The following is a 24,073-nucleotide window of genomic DNA, read 5'->3' as shown; positions in this document are numbered from 1 at the left end:
TCGCAACTTATTCATCCTTTAGACAATTGCAATGTTTTTTCGACTTTTCCACAAAAATATACATATTTCTATATAGATCTGCTTATCAACTACAAAAATATTATTTTTTATTCTTATTTAAATAATAAAAATGCAAGAGAAAATAAAAACGTTCCTTATTAGAAGTATAAGTTTTATATTGAATGGAATAAATAAATGCATAATTACGAATAAATCTCATATTTTATTGTTACATGTTTTGTATGCAACGGTCAGAATTTTAGTGCCATACGCTTTGTTTTCTGCGCTTCGTTGTTTCAGTATGAACTGCCACGCAAAGCAAGGAAAGTTGTATGTGAATGGGGCTCAAAGGATCTCCGTCAATGCGTTAACGCAACATATTTCATTACTCGTTGTGACGTATCTATGTTGAGATACTGGGTTGTGTTTCACATTTAAATAATTTGATTGAATGATGTTTGTTTACGTTTTATGATTGAAACTAATTTATCAATCAATACAAATATTTGAAAATACCAAATGGTTTTTGTAGAGCGCGTATTTACATATTACATTATTTTATATTTCGGTGGAAAGACATTTATATAAACTATATTTTTTATTTATTTGAGATGAGTGTTAATACAGATGAAAGAAAAGATTTAGATAGCACTTTAGAAGATGGTGCCTGGTTGGATTCTTTTGACAAGTTATTGGAACCAAGACCGTTCGTATATAAAATTATAAAACGTGTGATACAAATATAACTGTTGTATTTTTATATACATTTAGTGTATTGCGGGAGTTAAATATTTTAAAAAAGGAGGTGCATGCGTCATTCAATCGAGATTCTAGTGTGGAAAACAGTATAAACAGTAAGGGAAATGAATCGGCGCTTTTGAAACCTTCGCAGAAATTACCAAGCGATTTAAAGGAAGATATACAACGAAAACCTAATTCAATTTCTACTCCACTGGTGCATCGTGGGCTTAAGATGGATCCGTTTAAATGCTCATTATCACCAATTGGCGCTTGGCGCCTTTTATATTTTGATAAGGGTAAACATATTAACGAGGACAGTATGTGTGTAGCAAATCAAAAAAGGCATTTAAATTGCACACCTTTAACACCTCGTATACAAATAGTTGGTATGTTGTATATACATTTATAAAATAATGTTAAATAAATTATTTGATATTTCATAGAGTGCGATGAGCCAGTTAAAAATTCTGCTTTAAATGAATCTCAAGACTCAACTCCAACATTGAATAGACAAACAAATCGGTACCAACATGTTACGAGGACGAGTAATACGAGGCACGTTTGTTTTGAGGCAACAAATCGCAGAACAACTCAAAATTCAAAGAAAAAGTCAGAAAACATTGTGATAAATAAGAAAGACGGTAGCAAAGAAGGCATCCGAGTTCCTAGTCTCACTTTGCAGCCAGGAAAGTGGCGAAAATCAATCAGTGCTTGGCGACGCAAACAAGGTATCTCATGAGTGCAAACTAAAAATGTAAAATTTTAAATAATATTTGCAAATTTAGTTGAAAAACGTCCATGTTCTTTGGCAAGACGACAATCAGATAAACGCAACAGTTCTGTGGAATTTATTGGTTTCGTTGGTACTATTGTTGGTAAAAGAAAATCTATATTTTTGAAACCTGAGCGCATTTCGGAAAATCTATTAAGAATAACCACACCTGAAAGTGATGACGTGTGGGAGCGTCGTGTTTTGAATCGTTGCAATCAAACATTTCCTCTACCATTTGAGGAGCTGTATTCTGCAGATAAATTAACGCACTGTGTGAAAATTGGTGAAGGTGCTTATGGTGAGGTATTTTTGAATACTATGAGTAAGCGAAGAATGCCAGATGCGAACAGCACGGTTATGAAAGTCATACCGATTGAAGGAGACATTGATGTCAATGGAGAGAAACAGAAGACATTTGAACAAATATTGCCAGAGGTGGTGATTTCAGTAGAATTGGCAAATTTGCGGAACGGTGTAAATTCTGAAAATTTTACATGCGGATTTGTGAATGTCAGAAAGGTTAGATATTTTTGGTAACTATGTAGGAAAATATATATTTATATAACATATACAAATTTTTTATTAGGTCGTTTGTGTTAAAGGTCAGTATCCTAAACATTTAATAAAGCTTTGGGAAATTTTTAACAAAGACAAAGGCTCCGAAAACGACCATCCCGATATTTTTGATGACACACAAATTTATATAGTACTGGAATTGGAATTTTGCGGTCGGGATTTAGAGAGTTTCCAATTTCAAAATGCCGAGCAAGCGTATGGTGCGCTCCTTCAGGTATATATTATATCTACTGCGTTTTGCACATGGTGAAGAAGTGTGTACGCAGCTTAATATCACAACTGCAGTTATTTAAGCTATTTACTGTTATAAAATTGCATTTGTAGATTGTGCTAACATTAGCTGTAGCAGAACAAGCATTGCAGTTTGAACATCGTGATTTGCATTGGGGAAATATATTATTATTGAGCACAAGTGTGAAAGAGTTGAAATTTACCTTGGACAATCATACGTATACCGTGCCTACAAAAGGTGTTAAAGCTACTATAATTGACTATACACTCTCGCGTATGACTTTTGATAGCTGTTGTCACTATAATGACATTTCCTCTGACGAAGATCTCTTTACCGCCACCGGGGACTACCAATTCGATATTTATCGCATGATGCGGGATATATTAGGGTATGTTTTATTTAATTACTATGTTAGTTTCAATTAATACTGTTTCATTACAGGAATAACTGGGAATCTTTTGAACCTCGTACAAATATATTTTGGATTTCATACATAATTACAAAAATGATTGACGGTGTTAAATATAAAAATACCCGCAGCAAAGCACACTCCACATATTATTCAACGCTAAATAACCTCATTGGCACTGTGATGAATTTTAATAGTGCTTTTGAATTTTCTAAATATTTAATGGATTCACGAGTTTAGCATATTTTATATTAGTTCTTATTTTTTATATATGACAATGAAATTTTTATTTTTTAATCACTCGACAAGAACGCAATTTTAAATATGAATGTTTGCAGGACATTTATTACAAGTATTATTTGAATCAGAAGTTGACAATAGCTTAATAATAGCACTGGTTATATTTTACGACTAATTTTAGTTATGATTATTATGAATTGTTTCTTTTTTATATTTATTTTGTTTTAGAAAGTTGTTTCTCTTTTCAGTTCTTGGAATTAATGAAACACACTTAAATAATTTATTTTGACGAACAGTTTATCACTTTATTATGCCTCAATTTTAAACCAGCTTGTTGTTTCTGTTTTATTTTTGTATCATAGATCTTTTTAAAGCCTGAATTATATTTCTTTAAGATTTTATATTTCAAACACGAAAATAAATACTTGTAGTAATGTATTTTCTGCATGCGCAAATATTTTTAGTGGGTTTAAGAAACGATATAATTGCAATAAAATAGATATATGTTTGTCATTGCTAAGAATAATAGTTGTTGAGTTTTTTTCATTATTAAAATTCTTTTAAGCTATCATTTTTCGAAGGCAATTTGAAATTACCGCGAAATTGTTGTAAATGGATAAGATTGTTGTAACAGCTAAAAACTCTGACGAATGTTGAAAATCAAAAATATGAGACCTTTTCTATAGTGTTATGGAGCTGGCAGAATATGTCGGTCTTACGCTGAGCGATCCCGCAGAATATTTTGTTCCCCGCGAATTAGACACAAGTGATGCAGAAGCCTCCAGAACTGTCAAGTGTCACTATTTGAACCACCATGTATTTGCAAATGGAGATCGGTATTACTACTCTTTACTTCGCTGTTATTGCCCGATAGACTACGAGCTTTTATAAAATAATTGTCATTTTTGTATGTGTGTCCCGATTTCTGTTAGATTCTATAACATAGACCCGTTTTTTTGGTAAGATACTTTTGTTCGCCGTCTGTGTTCAAAGTCGTCAGCTATGACGGGGAAATAATTTTTTTTCTTAATGAAGATAGCAACCAAGAATGATAAATACAATATTGCGCTTAGTTCTAGTTATCGTTTTTGACCATAACTATTTAGTGGCGATTACATTTAAATGTAAAACTTTCTTTAAAATTATATGCATGTACATAAGAGCGGGTTGATTTACAGGGAGCCAAAAAAGTGGAAAAATTGCGTATGACGGAAATATTTTGAGGTTCATTCTGAACAACAATATGGGTCTAAAACCAATTTCAAGCCAGCGAAGTTTAATTTTTAGGGATTATAAAAATTTCTTTGTCAGGTAAATAGTCGTATTTTGACATTCTATTGATCATTTGTCGGAATCGACCCGATCGGATAACTATATCACATATCTCCCATACGACCGATTATTCAGTTATTTTATTTTCCGGTTACCTGCTTTTAATTCAAAAGCTAAGAGCACGTAGTTTTGCAGAACTGTTCTCTAATACATACTCAACAATTTTAACTACAGTTAATTCTATATTACCGGAATTGACCAAGATTTTATACAGCCAAACACTATTATGTCGCTGATCTAACCCCAACTCAAGCATACTCATCTAACACCCATTCCCTTGTGCTTCGATCCTGTTGTTGTTGTTGTTGTTTTTGTAACGGTTACCTAATCCCCGTTTGGGTGATAAGTTTCTGTTTGGTTGTCGTCGAGGTTATCTAACGGGAGGCCCAGGAAACGAGCTGTTTCGACAGGGTCGGATCATAGGGAGAAAAGTGTTGAATAAATGGGGTTAATTGGGCATGCAAAGAGGTTGTTAGTGTCATGCTGGACATATATTTGGTATGTCGGGGTCGATTCTGGATAGATAGAAGTTTAACCTACTACAGTATCCAGACCGAAGATGGGAAAGGGTTACTCTAAATTCTCGTGGCAACTCGAGCTCTTCGTCTGCGACGAGTGATGGTGTGACTCCAAGTACGTCATTCACTGAGAGGTGAGAGGGAGTCGGTGACCGTTCCCACGACAGTCGGGTCTACGTAACCGGAACGGACCCGGGTTTTATTCCGGCCAAGGACATCAACTCGACAGAATTCTGCCGCTACAACAACAACAACAGGGAGTCGGTGAAGGTATGATGGCTCCGCTATGAATGGCGGTCGGTGCATGTCTGACGTTAGTTGCGCCCGAAGTCTGATCGGTGTACTGTCCAATGTCGTCGACGCAATCAAAGAAGGACCTCTTGATGTTCCTGGCAGGCAGTTCCGCTTCAAGCAGACGACTGCAGGGGTGGTTTCTGCGAAAAGTAGCTTTCCTTAACCGGAAGCATACGGCCCTCACTGTGTTTGAGGATTTTGTTCTGTACTTTGGCAGTTATCGCGGTCGTGTGAGGAGTGAAGAAGCACAGGCTGTTGAATGTAATACCTAAAATTTTGGGGTAATTGACTGGAATTTTAATGCCATCGACTGTAATGTTGAGATCCACTCTGTACTCCTTCGTCCAGCTTGTGAATATGATCGCTGTGGATTTAGTGGGGGAGAGTGTTAAGCTCCTTGAAGCGAAGAAGCGAAAATATAGAGAGATAGCCGTTTACTTTTGAGCATCGTTTGGTCTTGTCTGCCGAAGGGTGCAGTGTGAAATAGCTCGCGCACTTCTTCGGGTCCGAGGAGGCATTGGGTGCGTTCGAGATGGCAATCACGACAGCAGTGTTGCAAATTTGTCAAAGTATCACGTTCTGCGTGAATTTTTGGCAACACCTGCAACAGCATCACGTTCTGCTGTCATGTTTTGTACGCAATTTATGCAAATAATCGGCAACACTAAATTTTTGTCTGCACATCAGCAGAGTATCAGCAAATATGCAACACAGTAGCTGTACTGCTGCAATTATTACGTAGTTCGAACGCACCCATTGCTATCGAATTGAATTTTAACCCTGTCGTTATGTTTTCTCGGATTAGACAAGACCTTGATAGTAGTTCAAAGCCTACTCATACCGGTGGAGAGGTTGCAGGACTTCAGATGCTCTACTCATTTTGTCCGCTTATGTTGGTTTACCAATTGCCAAATCTCCAAATCGGGATCCCTTATTCGGGGATCATAAGGATCGGTATGCCTATATAGCTGCTTCGGCTGGGAAATTAGGGCGGAGCTCCACAATTCTTCCAGCCGGTATGAAGCGAGCGGTAGCAGCAGCGATCACCTTGCGGAATTGACGCTCGTCAACGTCCGTAGGAATGGGTAGTGCGGCGAAAGTGCTTTCGGTAAATTCTGTGAGCCGACTCAGCTAGCTTTGTTAAAGTTAACAAAGGTGCGGTTGTCCACAGAAATAAAGTCGGGAGGTTTCTTGATCGAGATAATTATGGTGAAGTGGTCTGATGCGAGAGTTAGCATAGGGTGCCAAGTTATGCTATTTATCAGACCACCGCTAGCGATGGTAATATCTAGCGAGATATTACAGGCGCCCATAACTCTGGAGGGGGCTTCGTCATTAATTGTGCAGAATGTCGAACCGTCTACTGTTCCGCCAGCTTCATCTTCCCACGATCGCTTGACAGGCAGGAATGCCAAAGATCATGGTACGCGTTAAAGTCGCCTAGTACCAAACGGTTTTCACCACGAAGTAGCGCACCTATGTTCAAGTGATGTAGGTTGGGTAAGATGTAACTGGGTGGGATGTATATATTAAATATCTCGAGCTCGACATCGCCTTACCGGACAGCTATACCCTGACATTCAAGTGTAGTGTCCCTGCGGTCGATGTCACCATCGATTAGACGATTTTGCACGGTGTTGTGCAGTATGAAGGCTAGGCCTCTGGAGTCTGTTGCAGTTGAATTGTAAGAGTCGGGTTTGTCTCGGGTGTCTAGTGGTGATCCTGGGGGTGAGGGAGGTACGTGTGGGTGGTGGTTGTTGCAGCTGTAATATCCGCATGGGCTGTTGTCGCACTGTGGTGTTGTTTGGCGACGCCACTAAATGGGATTGCGGGGCAGACTCCTACAGCACGTGCAAGAATTGCACTTGACTGATGTGACGTTCCGGCGTATTATGGTCTGACACACGGAACAGACTGTGGGAGGAACCAGGAGCTGCTGTGTAGTTCTCGCACGAGGATTGGAGCGGACTGAGTCATGGTGCCTTGAGCTCCTTAGGGCCGTAGAGGTACTTTTCCTGGTCACTCAACTGAAGTGGCGGCACAGTGCGCGGACATGGTGCAGATTGCACAGCCGTTGAGGCAGGTGTCGAAGTAGTGCGTTGGCAGCATGGGGCCACGTAACTTGTGGTCCACTCCGTATGGGTGTTATTGCATCTAACCAAGGTGAAGTTTGGATGGAACTTTTTAGCGCATATGCAGCAGAAGAATTTTTCGGGGCCCGGGTTGGTCTCGATGACAGCACGGGTCAAGAGGATACGGAGCAATCCTGCTGCTAGGCACAACTTAAACTAATACTTACCGATCCAAACAGGGTTAGATCGCCAAAATAACAGCCCTTGGCCGGATAAAATCCGGGTCAATTCCGGTAACGTAGAACCGGCTGTTGTGGAAATTGGGTTCAATCCCGTCAAAACAGTTCGCTTCTCTTTCGGGCTTATCCTTAGAGGACCTCTAAGCAGGCTTAAGATAACATTACTCAAATGTGAACAAAAATCAACAACTGTTTTCTACGTTGCCCCTACCGGCATAACTTTTGATAAATTTCGTTTGAAATGCGCGGTTATTCCAGCATCAGAGTGGGAGATACTTTTATGCTCTGCAACTTGTTACTACAGAGTATAATAGCTTTGTTCACCTAACGGTTGTTTGTATCACCTAAAACTAATCGAGATAGATATAGGGTTATATATATATAAATGATCAGGATGACGAGACGAGTTGAAATCCGGATGTCTGCCTGTCCGCCCGTCCGTCTGCCTGTGCAAGTTGTAAATTAAGTAAAAATTTAGATATCGCAATGAAACTTGGTACACGTATTTTGTGGCAAAAAAGTAAGGACGAGTTCGTAGATGGACGTAATAAGTTAAACGAAAATCTAAAAAGTGCCATAACTAAGAAATAAATTAAGATTTAATTTGGCACATGAAATTACAATAGTAAGAGGCACCTGTGGGCTAAAAATATTGAAAAAATGGGCGTGGCCCCGACCTCTAAGAGGTTTAATGTACTTATCTCCTAAACCACTTAAGGTACAACAACCAAATTCGCTCCAGACAAACCCCGTAAGCACCGCTACCGATACTGTAAAAATTAAATTGGGTGATCACACTCCTAATATAACGATTCTGTTAAAAATGCCTAAAAGCGCGATAAATCAATAAATAAATACGCCAGAGACATTTAATTTAACACCTAGGATAATACAAGAGGACTTTATAAGCGCCTTGGTCAAAATTGAACGTTGGGGGTGGAACCGCCGACATTTTGGTGAAAACCCATACCTATGGACCTACTCGACCAAAATTGGTATGAGTTATTATCTTCACATTCCTATGTTTCAGTGCGAAAATTGGCGAAATCGGACTACAACCACGTGTATTTGATTCGTTAATTTTCCAGTATGCAAATCAAGCACCAATGAATGTATATTTTAGCACCCAGATACCGAATATGTGGACCCCAGTTCCTACAGCGAACATTTTACACAAATTACCCAAACTACCATATACTATACATATTGATTTTCGTTGTTCTGATAAATCTTATGTACCTGAAGGTATTTCCCTTGCTTTGTACTTAGCAAGTTGCAAGAGTATAAAATGTTCGGTTACACCCAAACTTAGTCCTTCCTTACTTGTTTCTTATAAAGATAGTATGGTTTGGTGTTAAAAAGAAATCGTAACGGTACACAACTTCACTTAACTCCTATATGACAAATATAATATATTGAATTTGATGATAATTTGGTAAAAGGTTTAAAATGCATATTTCACAAACCAATAAAGTTATTTCAACCCAACTTGCTGTGAAAAAGTCCATCTAGATCCTCTTTACACACCGTGAAAATGGGTGAAATCAGATGGTAACCGGATCCACTACCTATATAACGGCTCACATTTAGGTGAATTCCTATATGTACAACATTTTTTCAACATTTACACGTTACATTGTGAAAATGGAGGAAATCAGACTACAACCACGCCTACTTTTAATGTTATACAATTTTAAATTCCATAAGATAATTTTCCTTTACAGAATATAAATCAAATATCTTTTAAATCGTTGCAATATAAGTTTGCACAAATAATGCCCCTCAATTATGCCATCTCAAATCCAAAAATAGTCGAAATCGGGACAATAACTCAAGTCCACAGATATCGAATATTTGGATATCAGTGCCTATAGCTATTTTGTATACCGAAAACATCAGTAACACTCTAGGTAAAATCGTGCCAACACTTCATCTAGCCACCATATATACGCCTATACTTAATATAAAGATTTTCGAACTTCCGTTTAATTTTATATTATATTATTGATCTTAATTAAATACAGAGAGAGTATTTTTATTATATTTGCCTGGTTTGCCGACACTGGTTATGATAGGGTCAATTCTTGACTTTAAACAATTTATTTATGTCAATTAAATTAAGCGAGAAAATATTGTAGTAATTAGCATTATGTATTTCATTCGGTAATACAAATTATGGCTATCGCTATGTACTTTGCCACGGCAATAATTTCAAGAATATAGAGATTTGTGTTAGTTAGATTGATTTTAATATAGATATATCGGACAAAGTGATTACATGACTCATAGCTTTCGTTAAATTCGAAATATGATAGTGATCCATTCATAATTTCCTCGAATAATGAATATTGAATTCATTTGCAACATTTTTATACGCTGAACAGGGTATATTAAGTTTGCCACGGAGTTTGTAACACCCAGAAAGTACCGTCAGACACCCTATAAGTATGTATATATAAGTAATCAGCGTTAACACACGAACTGAGTCGATTTAGCAATGTCCATCTGTATGTTTGTATGTGCGCCAACTAGTACCTCAGTTTTTTGGATATCGAATTGAAATTTTGCACACGTCCTTTTATCCTCAAGAAGCTGCTCATTTAATGGAACCATCGTTAAGGGGTCACTATGGCATATAGCTGCCATACGAACTGAACGATTAAAATCATGTCTCTATAATTTTGCACACGTCCTTTTATCCTCAAGAAGCTGCTCATTTAATGGAACCATCGTTAAGGGGTCACTATGGCATATAGCTGCCATACGAACTGAACGATTAAAATCATGTCTCTGTATAGAAAACCTTTTATTTTGACGAAATATCTTCACGAATTTTGACATGGATTATTGTATTGTACAAGGCACCACTATAGCATATAGCTGCCATACAAACTGATTCATCAATATCAAGTCCTTGTAAGGAAATCTTTTTTAGTTGACAAGGTATCTTCACGAAACTTGTTACTTATCTTAATAAAAACTTTTACCTGAAAGTATTTTCATAGCTTTCATTTTTGAAATTTGGCGAGGGTATAAAATGTTTGGTTTCACCCGATTTCAGCCCTTCCTGACTTGTTCGAATTAATTTTAATAACTGACATAGTTTTTGATAATTTAACACCATATGCATATATGATACCATACACTTGGCTTCTATGAAATATACATATGTACATACATAATGTAAATGTGTATGTAAATGATGCTTAAATGCTGAATTGTACTAATCTTGGTCATTGTTGCATATTTCCACTATGATTCAACGCACTTGTCTTTTCAGTCAAGGCAGGAAAAGCTTTATTTACAATTTCACACACTCTCTTGTTTTCTGCCGCTCACGGTCTCTCGCAGCTTTGCACATCCTGAGCTTTACATTCTGACGCGATGTTTTAGTCGACGCGAAGGATACCTGGTATTCGCCGTTGCTTGCTTTGACACATATTCATAGCAGTGGAAACTGTTTTGCTGCTTTGTTGTAAATATTAAGAAGAAAACGCAGATTAAATTGCATTTATAAAATGTGCTAAACGTTTTAAATACTTTAACACATAAAGTCTATATCATTTTCGTAGTAAATACAAACAGTCACACATATATACAAACATATGTATATTGTATATTAGTTATACAAATGTTTGGGAAAAAAATAAATTAAGTCTGTACTATAAAAGTGTGGAAGATTGTAAGTGCGTAAGTCAAGTATCGTAATATAGTAATACACGATTTGCTACGTGAAAAAATTAGAAAAAAATTTAAAAAAAGTAAGAAGTGAACTTCAAATTCCTAACATCATACGTTGTACAAAATCGATATCTCGCCAAATCTCGGAAGTGCGTTTTGGACACGTTGAAGCCCAGCGAAGCGGGGAGTGGCAGAGTACTGCATTTATTCAGCTCGTGTGTGTGTGTTTTATCGTGTTACCAGTTATGAATGATTATGTTTATAAATTACAAATGAAATATGAAATATAGGATATGCAGCATAATGCGGAAATCTAGTTGATTGTGTGAATGCCTTGAGTAAATCTAACGGAAGTGAAAACATTTTTTGTTTAATTAAATAAATAAGATGGTCTTTAAGGCCTGAAACTTAACTAAGGTGTACTGTATGTGTGTATGCAAACTTTCAAAAGTGAAAAATTAAAATCAATCGCTGATAACTTAAAGTTTAAGGTAAGCAAAATGTATGTTTTAAATATAATATACTAGTTCATATAGTATTTATAACTGTTTCGTTCAGGCGTGACAATGAACAGTATGACATTTTGTGCATCAACACACATGGCCACACAAACGCGTACTCGTGCATATATCCGATTGAGTTGGCAAAGTTTCTATAATACAAATGTGTTTGTAGTTTACATATATTTAAACACATATGTATGTATGTATGTATACTTGTATTGTTATGATAGTAATATTTCGCTGCCGTAACAAAGACCCAAGCTGTCCACTTTAGAATTAAACAGCAGCACTAGGTTGGGGGTAAATGATTCATAATGTTTTTGTTGTTAAGTTGAAAAGTTGACATTTTCATTTTCGGAATGTACTATATAGCGAGTGTATATATTGCATGTACATAAGTTGGTGGCCTTATAGTGCATTGGAAACAATGAAAAGTTCATATTTCTTCTTCACATCACACATGCAACTGGTAAACTTAAACCGGAGATGTTTTAGTTTTTGCACTGCACTGGAAACTTGCACTAGGCTTATTTTGGAGGAAACAAGAAAAAACGTTAACTTCGGTTACACCGAAGCTATAATACTCTTCACAAATAAAAAAGTTTTTCATACAAGAACTTTTTTGATTTTGATCGCTTAGTTTGTATGACAGCTATGTGCTATAGTGATCCGATCTGAACAATTTATTAGGAGATTGGAACGTTTGCTTAGACAATAATCTTTGCCAAATATCGTGAAAATATATTCTATAGCAGTTCGATGTCAGCGGTTCCGACAAACGAGCAGCATCTTGTGAGAATATACTCTTCTAAAACTTCGATATCTCAAAAACTGAGGACTAACGTACTCGTTGTTTTAAGATCCCTACTGTCTAAGCTTCGTACAACTTCAATCGATTGTTCGCCAATATAAGATTATGGAAGATTATGAATTATTGTCACGTTATAGCTGTTCAATAACCGACCTATAACTACGTTTAAACTAGTTAAACCTATTTTTGACGAACCCCTTTGAAGGAAAAAATTACACAGCATCCTAGTACTCTTCGTGAAATAAGTATCGAATCACCGACCAATATTGTTCTCTTTCAATTTTCCCAAAAATTGAATTGCTAGACCCGCTCCTTACTTTCTCCTGGACCCTTTACGCTGAATGTGAGGATTTCAGTTCTTTCTTTTGAATATATGAGGCCCCGATATATAAGTATAATTTATTAATTTTCGTCCTCCTCTTTTTAACATATATTATATATCGGCCAATTCTAAGTTATCTTAAAAAAAAAACCCAAGTAAAAAATAAAATAAAATTGCTTAGGTACCACCAAGAAACAGAAATGTTTAATCACATTCGAAATAAGGAAAAATGCACGAGCTTATATATGTATATTAAGTATCATCAAAAATAGAGGGGGAAACACTTCTTAGTAGCTAAGAAAGTCAACTACAAATTTGACACGGACTAACAAAAATACATGTTTATATATTTTAATACATATCTTTATTATCACACCTGCAATACACTTCTTATAAGCGGTTTGGAATGACTTTTAATGACTTCAATTAAATCATGGCGAGCTCTCCGAAGCAGATTTTTCAGTTTCAAATGCGGTGGCTGAGCCATAACTTACGTTTCGTGTTTGGTCATACTAGAATGTGACGGCGCACGGCGCAAAAAACATCACCTTGATTTTTGATGCCTTTGATGTGGTTTTTCCCCTGTGCCCGACGTCGCTTTTGCAAAAGAATTAGGTTTTTTGGTACGAGTCTATCATTATCATACTTCATACCTAAAACATTAATCGAAATGTGTTTAGTTGATCCACACGAGAAGTTGAGATCGTATGCTATCTTTTTGACAATTTCCAAGCGCTATTTCTTTAACTTTTTCGATGTTATCGTCATTAACAGAGGTGGATGGACAACTCGCTTCAAGCAAGTTTTCATGACTTTACGACGTTCCCTACTTTAAGTCAGTCAAATACTTGTGTTCGGGATAAAGTAGACTCCACAAAACACTTCTGAAAACAAAAAATTTCAAGCAAACTCGTTGTCCAATATTTTTCCATGGTAGAAAACAAACACACATGAACTTAAAATAAGGTTACCCCAATCTAAATATAAATTTTATTGATTCGGTTCGCTCGCGAAGATTAAATGGACCACCCCGAGTCAAATTTGATCAGATGGTATATACTTTTATGCAATGTTTATTTGTATGTTAACTGGATCTGTTTAACAAGTTCATTAAATAATTTCAAAATTAAAATTACTAAACAATGATTCGTATAGCATGCAGTATTCGATCGGAAGAAATCATATACGCGTATTTGTAGATTTGAATGTCGATGGCCACAGAATACATTATCTGAATTTAGTAACCCAACGTAACAACATCAGCCGAATTTCGGGGTAATTTTATATTAAAGAATGTTTCACATAGATAGCTTGAGAGACTGATGTACATATGTATGATTCAGTTTAAACCAGTAGTAGTAAAATGAGTTCGAACAGAAAGACTGAGGTGCTAGGGTACAATGTTTCCATATATAGCGAAGTCATTAAATTTTCAAATGCTTTGTTGTCCTTCTCAAATTGACTTTGATCCCTCAGCCTCCTCAGGTGCTCAAGGCCAAAAGTTAAACTGTTAATATTGGTAAAAATAGAGGTTACGACAAATTCACCCTGTTTCTTTTCTTAAAGTGCGTTTGATAAAATAGTACATTAGTTTGTAACCTCATTAACCGAAGGAGGAAAATACTTTGCTTACAATAGTTATAAAAAGCTAATAGCGTTACTTGTTGCGATCTTGTCTTTATCATTCTTGATTTTCGAGTTATGATGCTGTTTAATATCTTAAAAAAAATAGTTTTAGTTACTTTTTCCTTCCTTTTCTTCATAGCGAAATGCATTCCGTGGGCATCCATTCGGCTATGGCAATAAAACGCCAACGTAAACGACGCGATGAACAGAAACGTGCACGTGAAAGACGTTACAGTACGCAGAGTTCCGAAAGTGGAGAAACATTTCATTCGCCAAGTGGTTCCTTTCGACGTAAATTTCATCATGCACATAGCGTTGCTAAGCCTGGACCAGGCATGTTGGACAGCCAGGTAAATAAATTATCGGAATACATTTCTTGTATTTGCAAAAGTGATAAGTGAATTTAAAAGAGGACTTTTTTAGGTTGTTACCAGCATCGGTATGTTGCACATTGGCATCGTATTTATAGTATTTGGAATATTCTTATGCGGTGCTGGTATTATACCAGATGAAACTATGTCCTGGAATGTGTTCAGTAAGTAGAAAAATAAATACAAGAAAAAAATTGATTTTGGTTGCACCGAATTTATAATACTCTTCACAAAAACTAAAGCTGAAAATATTATCGGTCAACGGTTTGAATCCAACAGAAAACGTTTTACTAATTCTTTCTGTTTGATATAATATGAAGAAATTTATTTTGATTTTGATTGATCAGTTTAAATGGCAGCGCATGCTATATGATATGCTATAGTGGTCAGATCTGAACATTTTCTTCGAAGATTGTATTATTGCCTTGAACAATAATCTATGCCGGATTTCGTGAAGATGTCAAGGCCTTGATTTTGATCGGTCAGTTTTATGCCAGCTATATCCTATGGTGATCCGATATCGGTGGTACCGATTAATGAGCATCTTCTTGGGAAAAAAATTATGTGTGCAAAATTTCGACCGACATCTTAAAACCTGGGGACTAGACATCGTCTGTCTGTCTGTATACAAGCGAAACGGCTAAATCGACTAAGATCGTCACGCTGATCACTTATACATATACTTTATAGGGTATCTGGCATTTCCTTCTGGATGTTACAAACTTCGTAGCAAACTTATTATCCTAATAATGTTTGAAATGCTACAGTTTTGTAATATAGTTTTTGCGAGAAATAATACACCGATCAGACATCGGCAATGAGGTTCTAATATTCGGTATCAGAGGGCTTGAAGAGGTATCGTTCCAATTCGACTATTTTTAGTAGAGAGGTATCACACATCAAAAACATTAATTGTGCTAAGTTTGATTTCGATATCTTCATTAGTATTTTATTACAAATGAGCAGTGGGCGTTGCTGATGTAATGATTTCAAGAGATTATTATGCACCAAATTTAGTTTAAATTAGTTGCTGAGATATCGGATTTCACATGCACATGGGGTGCCATACCTATTGTTCAATTTTTATACTCGTTGACTGCGACTGTCTGCTTCTGACGTTTTACCTTAGATAATTATCGCAATTTTTGTAGTTTTCTAGATAAACATTGTATGGGATGTGGGCGTGGTTATTATCCAATTATACCCATTTTCCCACTATATAAAGAAATGCTGGTGCATGTTCATTAATTTTGTTTGTTTTTTTTCCGACTTGGCCATCTGGATATTTTTTTAATTTATTTGCTATATTACTTATATCTGTTTAAAAGGCACTAGAAACATAAACAGACTTTGTAGTGCATTATCGAAAATAATTTTGAAGAGCGCCTCCTCCGCAAAATACAAAATAATACTCATTAAAATCAAATTGAAAGAGAATGTACATATCTTATCCATCCTTTATTTTCGACACCTAATTTGATATTCCCTTTGGTAATATCAAAAGTTAATAACAATTGATATATTTTCTTTTCTAGGTAGCAGCTCGGCATGGTGGAATGAAGTTACTTGCACTGGGCTTTTCTCGCTCGGATTAGGACTATTTTTGCTTGTATTGAATTGCTTGATTAGCCGCAAGGAAGAAGAAGATCTTGAGGATTATGTGCAACGACAATTAACTCGCTCACGATCTGGTCATCGTCTGGAGCGTGATGTCGAAACTGGTGTGCTAACCACACGCCACGCACGCAAAGCTGTGGCTTTACAAAAGAACATGCGCAATGGAACTGCCACGGACGTAGCACTAGTGAACAGCGTATCGGCGGAGGAAGTAGCAAATGGTCCGTTAACAGGGCGTAACTGTTAGTCTAACATATTAATCTATTAATGTTATACAAAATTTCAAATAATTATAATGCTATATTAAATTTAATTTTTTTTTTGTAATGTTTTCTGCTGACAGGTTTAACCAATTCCGGTGATATAGTGCTCGAAAAAATCGTGGAAGAAGATAATACGTATATTAATGATCGTAGCGCAGGCATATCTCCGATAGATATTGAGAACGATACAAAGCAATTGCTGAGAAGAGAATCATTAAATGAAACAATCAATATAACACGAATATAAAACGTAATGATGCATCTTCACTTTAATATTTGTAAACAAAAATATGGAATATTTTACTATTTATTATAAAGACTTTTATTTAAACTTAAGCCTTTAAACTATAAGTGAAATATTTAAATTAAAAAAAACAAAACATATACATATATATATAACATAGTTTAATAAAAATCCCATGTGACCATATTTTTTAACAAATGTCTTTTATAAGTATTTTCGTATATGCATGTATACTTAATTAATATGTAAAACTCAAACCATAATAAATATACACACAAAAAAATATGAGTATCGATTTGTCGTGCATAGCCTAAACAAATAATTGTTTCAATTACTTTAATTACAATGAATAGCAGTATAGTAGATTATATACACACACTACTATGTATTGAACCAAAAAGAACTTCTCGAACAACTTTAAATTATGTACTAAACGAATACACACACTTTGCACTTTGAAATTCATATGACTTTAAGAAAAACACAGTTTATTATATGCCGAGTTATATTAAAATATCACAACAGAGTAAATTTGTAAAACGATACATATATACATATAAATGTATAAAATATCATTGATACGTTCACGTAATCATACGAACCATAAACATTTGCAACACTAATCATGTATAAAATTGCTAAAAACTGAAAATATTATAATTCAACTGGAAGTTCGATTTATTACAAATAGTCAAACCAGTAACAAATAATAATTGCACAATTCAAACTCATGTGAAAAGACTTTTAATTATATACTAAATATATATGTATAAAATATAAAAAAAAATTTTAAAAAAAGAATTCAATATAGCTATAACTAAACTATATCCAACGCATAAACTATGCTATATACATACATGTATATATTTTATAACGCTCTAGTTAAAACTCAAATATGTATATACATATATATATATATGTACCAACTAGTTCTACAAATATTTTCTCATTATTTATCAACAGCCTTAGTGCTTTAGCATCATTCGTCATTAAGGGATTGCCTAGCTAATAAAATTGAATTATACATTATGCGCAACATTTATATGCATATAATTTTTTCACTGTAATATAATTTAATTTATAAGTTTTTTTTTATTTTTTAAGCTTAATTAGTCCGTAATCTTTTTCGGAGCATAAGGTTAGTTAAGATACATATATACACTGACACTTATACTATAACTTCAATTAATCATCTAATTATATATATATATATTATATTTAATTTACTTTCAAAAGTTTTGTTAGATAATTATCATATTTACATTTTATACCTTTACGGTTTTTAGTCGTCATTGCTGTGTTCTCGAATTGATGTCGACCTGTCAAAATTGCTCATGCTGTTATTATTAACAATTATCATTGCTTGACATCAAAGAATTTTATTAGCGTTTTTATTGCTAAGGTTTTGCTTGATTAGATTGAAACTGGATAGTTATCATGTGTATATAAAAAATAACTTTAAATAGTAGCGGTCTAAAAATAATGAAACAACATCTGAAAAGCAAAAATAAGGATTCAAGCAATATTACTCCGCTGTTATTATTAATATTATATTAAAGCAGCTTTTATTAAATGAATTTATAGCCATAGTTTTTTTTATAGAATACTAAGTAATATGTATTTTTTTTTCTAATTCAACGTAAAGTTTTATTGCTAACCTTAGTAAAAATTAACCTTGAAGCCACTTAACCATAAATCAAAATTATAAACACTGCCCAGAGCCAATAATAACATGATATTCCCTCAGAATTTTCATTCTTGTTTGTTGCTATAGTACTTTTTTGGGTTTTGTGAAATTGACACACTTTTTTTAAGTCAGGTATAATGCGTTTATACTTAAGAGTTATCTTACTATAATAAATTTTAATTTAGGCGAACTACGTTTAAATAAAAACATGAAAAAAATTTAATTTCGGTTGCATGAAGCTTAATACCCTTCATAAAAAAAAAAAGTTTTCCATACATAGTTTGTATGACAACAAGTGATCCAAACTAACAAATTTCTTTTTATACATTATAGTTATCCAAACTAAACAATTTGTTCTGAGATTGTACCCTTGTCTTGGGCAATAATCAATGTCAAATTTCGTAAAGACATCTCGTCAAATAAAATATCAGCACAGTTTTGATGTCGGCGTCAATGGAAGCTAACACGATGACTAAATAAAAAATAAACTTAGATTCTTGACAGATTATTTTTTTAAATATGTGAATTAGCCAATGAACCCCCTTTGTTTTTTATAAATATTTGTCAGCTACTTGAATCTGTGGATTAGCCTGACTGATGTTAATATTTTATTTAACAAAATGCTTTACTTTTTGAAAAAGATGATAACTTGTATAATCCACTTTAAGATATTGTTTTGATAAGAAAAAAACAAATTGTTGAAAATAACTTTTCTATAAAATAGAACAATCAACAAAAAAATGTACACTTTGTATAAATACTAATTTAACATTTAAAGTAATAAGTAAAATATTTAAATTAAATTATGCGATAGTTCGTGAAATATCCTATATTAGTATACTTTTAATAACGTGTTTTTATAACTATTTTCATATATTCTTATAGATTCTTACAAAAAAAAGCAAACATCCCTAAAATAATTATTAAATGATGTGAGACATAAAATCGCCATTGGAACTACAAAAAAATGTAAACGTATATTACATACATACTGCATGCATACGTACATAACATCTTCTTAAATATCCTAAAGAAAAATAAACAATAATGTCGCACTTTGCCAGTAGGTATGCAAGTATATGATATAATTTCTCAATTTAAATAATATTTATAGAAGGTAAAAGTACGTGAAAGTAAAATAAGTTTAAATGTAAAAAAATGGTTATCTTTAATAGTCTAAGGTATTTATATACAAATCGCAAATCGAAAATTTATTTAACACTGAATGTGCGACGTAATTGCTACAAACATATAAATATTACCTAAATTTACTTCGAAATTTATTTTAATATAGTTTAGCAAGCAAACAATATTTGCACAATTTAAAATCATGTGAAAAGACTTTTTTTTAAATAAAGCTATATGCATAATTAAAAATCAAACTTTATTTATATCTACTGAATGCCTTTGCATTTGTCGTATTAATTAAATTTAATTTACTCTACAAATTGTAGGGAAAATAAAATTGTAAATATGATTGAATATGACGCTACCACTTAAATAAAACTGAAACGACATAACAAACAGAAGCATATACGTAACTTTAACAACTGAGTAGAAAACATATTGTCACCTAAAATGGAAAACAACGTATCATCAAAAAATTCCAAATTGAGTTTATTTTGATTACGTTTCACAAAATCATATTACATATGCAAACTCAAATTTTGTTTCTATTTCGTAGTTTCAACTTTATATCGTTTTTTAAGCGGCTGCTTACTTATTTATTTTGCATTGAAAATATCATAGTTGGTTGCGTTGACGCACCGGAACTTAAAAGGAGTTACTTATGGCCAATTCACATACAACTTTTGTTGATTTGTTTGACAATTCATACTTCAACAACATAGCGAAGAAAGCAAAGGGTATGTCACAATCAATACTTGGATTTCCGTGCTACTCGTTAATAAAAATTACGTCTGTTGCTTGGCAAAATGAAAAAGAGTTGCCGAACATTTTCCTTCGCCGTTCCTTCGCTGCGTTTTGCGTCCATGCAAACGTACTCATGCAAAAAAATGACACCGAAATTTTCTGCCCAAGCAAAAGTCTGAAAAAAGGTGAAGCAACAGTTCTATGTGCATGAGCCATTAATGTACCAACTGTAAAAGTGGTGATGCCAGATCAATAAATCAGTGCTGTTTGAAATAGTGCTTACGCTTTGATTAATTGTGCGACACAAAAATAATGTAGTAAAATTTTGAATATACTTAAATCGATAATTTGAAACATATATTTTCGTACAAATTATATTTGCGGGGCACTACTAAAAATGTATTTTTTATTTTATTTAATAATTTATATAAACATCTTTATTCTTATTTTTTAGATTCATAGTATAGTGACTATATGTAGGCGTTGTACACGTCACAAAAAATAATTTAAGCGCTAAGTGTGGCAACGCTGCTGATAGTTGACAGCGCACAGGTGCCCTTTCTTCGCTTAATTTGCAAATAAAAATATCATATTTTACATTTGTCATGATTGCACTGGGATTAAAATTACAATAATAATTATAGCACATGAACAGCTTCGAAAATTTGTAAAATTTCCATACTCAGTTTGCACATCTAAACACAAATTGGCAGTATGACGAGCCAAATAAATGGAGCGAACCATCAGAACAGTGAAATAAAAATCGATCAACCACAGAAATTGTGTTTTGAGAAATGTAAGATATATTGACATAATTTGTTTAGATATTTTTGGCTATTGTTAATATATTAATTTTGTTTAGGTCCAGAAAGTGGTGAGGAGCAACAAAAACGTTTGAAAATCGAACGTTTATTGAAAGAGCACAATGGCAATATTCCACTTCCAAAGCTGCAGGAGATTTCACGTTCAGACCATGGATTAGTCAATGATGAATTGCGACGGTTGCTGTGGCCCCAATTGGCTGGTGTTGATACATCCTCTTTAGAACCTGCGCCCAGTCTACAAGATTTACAGACACATCCAGAATACCAGCAAGTGGTACTTGATGTCAATAGATCGCTTAAGCGTTTTCCACCCGGCATTCCATATGAGCAACGTATTGCATTACAAGACCAATTGACTGTTTTAATATTGCGTGTGATAAAAAAATATCCGAATTTACGCTACTATCAAGGATATCACGATGTAGCTGTTACATTTTTGTTAGTCGTTGGTGAAGAGGTAGCATTCGCGGTTATGGAGGAATTATCTACCAACCATTTCTCGGAATGTATGCAGGAAACAATGGATGCCACTCAAAAACGATTGATGTTTATATGGCCGCTGGTGGATTTAGAAAATTCACATTTGTTTCAATTTCTACAGCAATCTGCAGTTGGAACACTTTTTGCATTGCCTTGGTATTTGACATGGTTTGGACACAGTTTAAATTCATATAAAGATGTAGTGCGTCTTTATGACTATTTTTTGGCATCGCCAATCTATATGCCAATTTTTGTGACTGCTGCTATCATATTATATCGAGCTGAAGATATACTAAAGGTTGACTGTGACATGGCCTCAGTACATTGTCTTTTATCTAGGGTATATGCGTTCTAAATTAAAAATGCGTTTTTATTCTATAATTTCTACATTTTTAGCTACCTGATGATCTGCCATTTGAAGAGCTTTTAAATATTGCGAGTTTATTATATGATAAATACTCCCTGACGGTAATTGAAAAACATGTCGAGGAACTGGTGCGAAAGGAGTAAGTTTTCTCAATAAGTATTAACATTAAAATTAATGAAATATGTTTTATAGAAAACTGCAAAGGCAATTGGAAGAGAAGCGAATTAAAGAGCGAAGGAAACAACTTGCTCGTAATGCCCGTGCTGACAACAATAACTTGGCAAGGTGGCTTCCACAAATGCTCACACCGAAATCAATGATCGTGACAACAGCTTTCTCCATTCTGGTTGGCATTTGTGCATATTACTATAAAAATCAGTATCTCTCTGCTGGAGTTAGTTGAGTAAGCATATATATGCAGCCTAGCCAAAATCATGCGCTACGGCATGCTACAGCACCTCTTTGGAATTGGATGATCGGCTTTTCATTTTGCTAAATATATGAGTTATAAAATATAATATTATAAAAATATTAACCATTCGTAAACGAGGTTAAAGTTATGTTCACTACATTATAAGTTTTTCATTGCTCCTTCTAAGTTGGTTTTTAAGGATAATTTTTTTTTGATTTATTTTAGCTAATTTATGTAAGTTGATAAGAATATTGTTATTAATAAAATTTGTTGTCCAATAATGACTTATAAATTATAAATAATAAATAATATATAAGTATCCTTAGCATAATACAAGTAATGTTAATTCACTACCACATATACTCGTATAAATCCATTGTATTTATATCACGCAAATATTTTGCAATGTACATTTTAATAGAAGTGAATATAATAAACGGTGTTTAAAATCGTAGATTTTTTCAACAATGTGGTAACAAATTTTTAGAGCTGTATTTACGTATAACCTTTCAACCGCAAAAGAATATGGATAGAAAAGGATTGGCACAAGTATGTTGTTTAGTTTTACATATGCTTTTTGTCGCCTTTATCCACTGCTGCTTCTAAAGCAGCAATAAATTCGTTTAGCTTATTTAAATCCATTTCGAAATGAAGCTTACTATGTTTTCCATTTCCATCGCAACAATTAAAATATATTCTTGTTAGTTCTCGAAAGTTTTGAGCGAAACTGCTATCGCCAAGCACTACACGAGCATCGTAGTCGAAAGACAGTACTAAAGGATTTTCTTGAGCATTATTTAGTTGTAGCATATATTTTTCAATTTCCGATTTACGCGCTTCATACACGGTTGGTACCAATTTTTGAAATTCAGGACTTAAATTGCTAAATTCATAAAGCAATTCTGCCTCTGTGGAATTCTCATTTTCATAATGAGATTTATACGCGCGTGCAATTTTTCGTGTCATCAACATAAAATCGTAAACATTCTGAAATCCATATTTGTGGCAATGTTTTTCCATTTGATGTTCATCGCTATTGCCGAGCAGCACATCAACCGAGTAGTTAAGAATCTACAAAAAGTAAATTCATCAATGTATGTATAAATTAATTATGTATGCATTATGCTCTCACTTCATAAAGTATTTCTTTGTTGTCGATATTTACTAATAGTGCGCAGCCAAGAAACGTATAGCCCAGGGACATATTTTGTTGCTTTACAATAAAAATTGTTTAAAAATATATATATTGAAAAAATACGTTTTCCAAACAACTTCTTGATCAGCTGGTTTTGTTTATTATTCCACAAAACGTACAGTCGCCAACCCTAAATTTGACGGCGTTATAAATGTATCTCTGCGTATACGTTCTCTGCTCTGGCGTCTATTGTTAAGCTGTGTTTATTTGCTCATAATCTGGGAATAGAATTTATTTGCGCTAATGCATTAAGATTACAAGTATTATCAAAGAACGTAAATGAATAGAGAAGGAGCAAATGTTAAATGAAATCTCTTTGAGTACTAATTTGTAATTCCAGATGAGGGAACAATAAAATATAACTTCGAAATGC

At 34.2% G+C, this 24,073-nt stretch overlaps 4 protein-coding genes across 5 annotated transcripts; 3 read left to right on the top strand and 1 right to left on the bottom strand.

Annotated features, from left to right (window-relative positions):
- Positions 1-512: 512 nt before the first annotated feature.
- On the top strand, positions 513-3,409 carry Haspin (haspin). Its single transcript, XM_014233429.3, has 7 exons — positions 513-706; positions 772-1,127; positions 1,185-1,469; positions 1,527-2,032; positions 2,100-2,303; positions 2,414-2,709; positions 2,763-3,409. The coding sequence occupies exons 1-7, from the start codon at positions 612-614 to the stop codon at positions 2,968-2,970; spliced, it is 1,950 nt and encodes a 649-aa protein (XP_014088904.2). The 5' UTR covers positions 513-611; the 3' UTR covers positions 2,971-3,409.
- Positions 3,410-10,831: 7,422 nt separating this feature from the next.
- On the top strand, positions 10,832-19,932 carry LOC106616994 (uncharacterized). 2 transcript variants are annotated; one of them, XM_036362025.2, is made up of 5 exons: positions 10,832-11,597; positions 14,508-14,718; positions 14,792-14,903; positions 16,275-16,577; positions 16,700-19,932. In XM_036362025.2, the coding sequence occupies exons 2-5, from the start codon at positions 14,512-14,514 to the stop codon at positions 16,864-16,866; spliced, it is 789 nt and encodes a 262-aa protein (XP_036217918.1). In that variant the 5' UTR covers positions 10,832-11,597; positions 14,508-14,511; the 3' UTR covers positions 16,867-19,932. The 2 variants fall into 2 exon arrangements, with proteins under 2 accessions (XP_036217918.1, XP_014089426.1); XM_014233951.3 differs by having other exon boundaries at positions 16,275-16,598.
- A 1,048-nt stretch (positions 19,933-20,980) lies between these two features.
- LOC106617883 (uncharacterized) lies at positions 20,981-23,843 on the bottom strand. The gene is made up of 2 exons (XM_014235331.3): positions 23,638-23,843; positions 20,981-23,576 (listed from the first exon to the last, which is right to left on the bottom strand). Exons 1-2 carry the CDS (start codon positions 23,707-23,709, stop codon positions 23,070-23,072), a joined length of 579 nt encoding a protein of 192 aa, XP_014090806.1. The 5' UTR covers positions 23,710-23,843; the 3' UTR covers positions 20,981-23,069.
- Positions 21,075-22,959, top strand: LOC106617872 (TBC1 domain family member 20). Its single transcript, XM_014235320.3, has 4 exons — positions 21,075-21,218; positions 21,285-22,066; positions 22,123-22,232; positions 22,286-22,959. The coding sequence occupies exons 1-4, from the start codon at positions 21,137-21,139 to the stop codon at positions 22,494-22,496; spliced, it is 1,185 nt and encodes a 394-aa protein (XP_014090795.1). The 5' UTR covers positions 21,075-21,136; the 3' UTR covers positions 22,497-22,959.
- Positions 23,844-24,073: the final 230 nt, after the last annotated feature.

Source organism: Bactrocera oleae, chromosome 3, assembly GCF_042242935.1.
Source record: "Bactrocera oleae isolate idBacOlea1 chromosome 3, idBacOlea1, whole genome shotgun sequence".
NCBI lineage: Eukaryota > Metazoa > Arthropoda > Insecta > Diptera > Tephritidae > Bactrocera > Bactrocera oleae.
Note: the sequence above shows the minus strand (reverse complement) of the source record. Positions and strands in the feature narration are given on the sequence as shown.

Excerpts from the sequence above, each read along its gene's own strand:
- Haspin (XM_014233429.3), top strand. The coding sequence starts at position 612 with ATGAGTGTTAATACAGATGAAAGAAAAGATTTAGATAGCACTTTAGAA. Across the intron at positions 707-771 it reads AAGTTATTGGAACCAAGACC|TGTATTGCGGGAGTTAAATA; the intron begins GTTCGTATATAA and ends ATATACATTTAG. Across the intron at positions 2,710-2,762 it reads ATGATGCGGGATATATTAGG|GAATAACTGGGAATCTTTTG; the intron begins GTATGTTTTATT and ends GTTTCATTACAG.
- LOC106616994 (XM_014233951.3), top strand. The coding sequence starts at position 14,512 with ATGCATTCCGTGGGCATCCATTCGGCTATGGCAATAAAACGCCAACGT. Across the intron at positions 14,719-14,791 it reads CAGGCATGTTGGACAGCCAG|GTTGTTACCAGCATCGGTAT; the intron begins GTAAATAAATTA and ends GGACTTTTTTAG. Across the intron at positions 16,599-16,699 it reads TCCGTTAACAGGGCGTAACT|GTTTAACCAATTCCGGTGAT; the intron begins GTTAGTCTAACA and ends TTCTGCTGACAG.
- LOC106617872 (XM_014235320.3), top strand. The coding sequence starts at position 21,137 with ATGACGAGCCAAATAAATGGAGCGAACCATCAGAACAGTGAAATAAAA. Across the intron at positions 22,067-22,122 it reads TACATTGTCTTTTATCTAGG|CTACCTGATGATCTGCCATT; the intron begins GTATATGCGTTC and ends CTACATTTTTAG. Across the intron at positions 22,233-22,285 it reads GAGGAACTGGTGCGAAAGGA|AAAACTGCAAAGGCAATTGG; the intron begins GTAAGTTTTCTC and ends TATGTTTTATAG.
- LOC106617883 (XM_014235331.3), bottom strand. The coding sequence starts at position 23,709 with ATGTCCCTGGGCTATACGTTTCTTGGCTGCGCACTATTAGTAAATATC. Across the intron at positions 23,577-23,637 it reads ACAAAGAAATACTTTATGAA|ATTCTTAACTACTCGGTTGA; the intron begins GTGAGAGCATAA and ends TACTTTTTGTAG.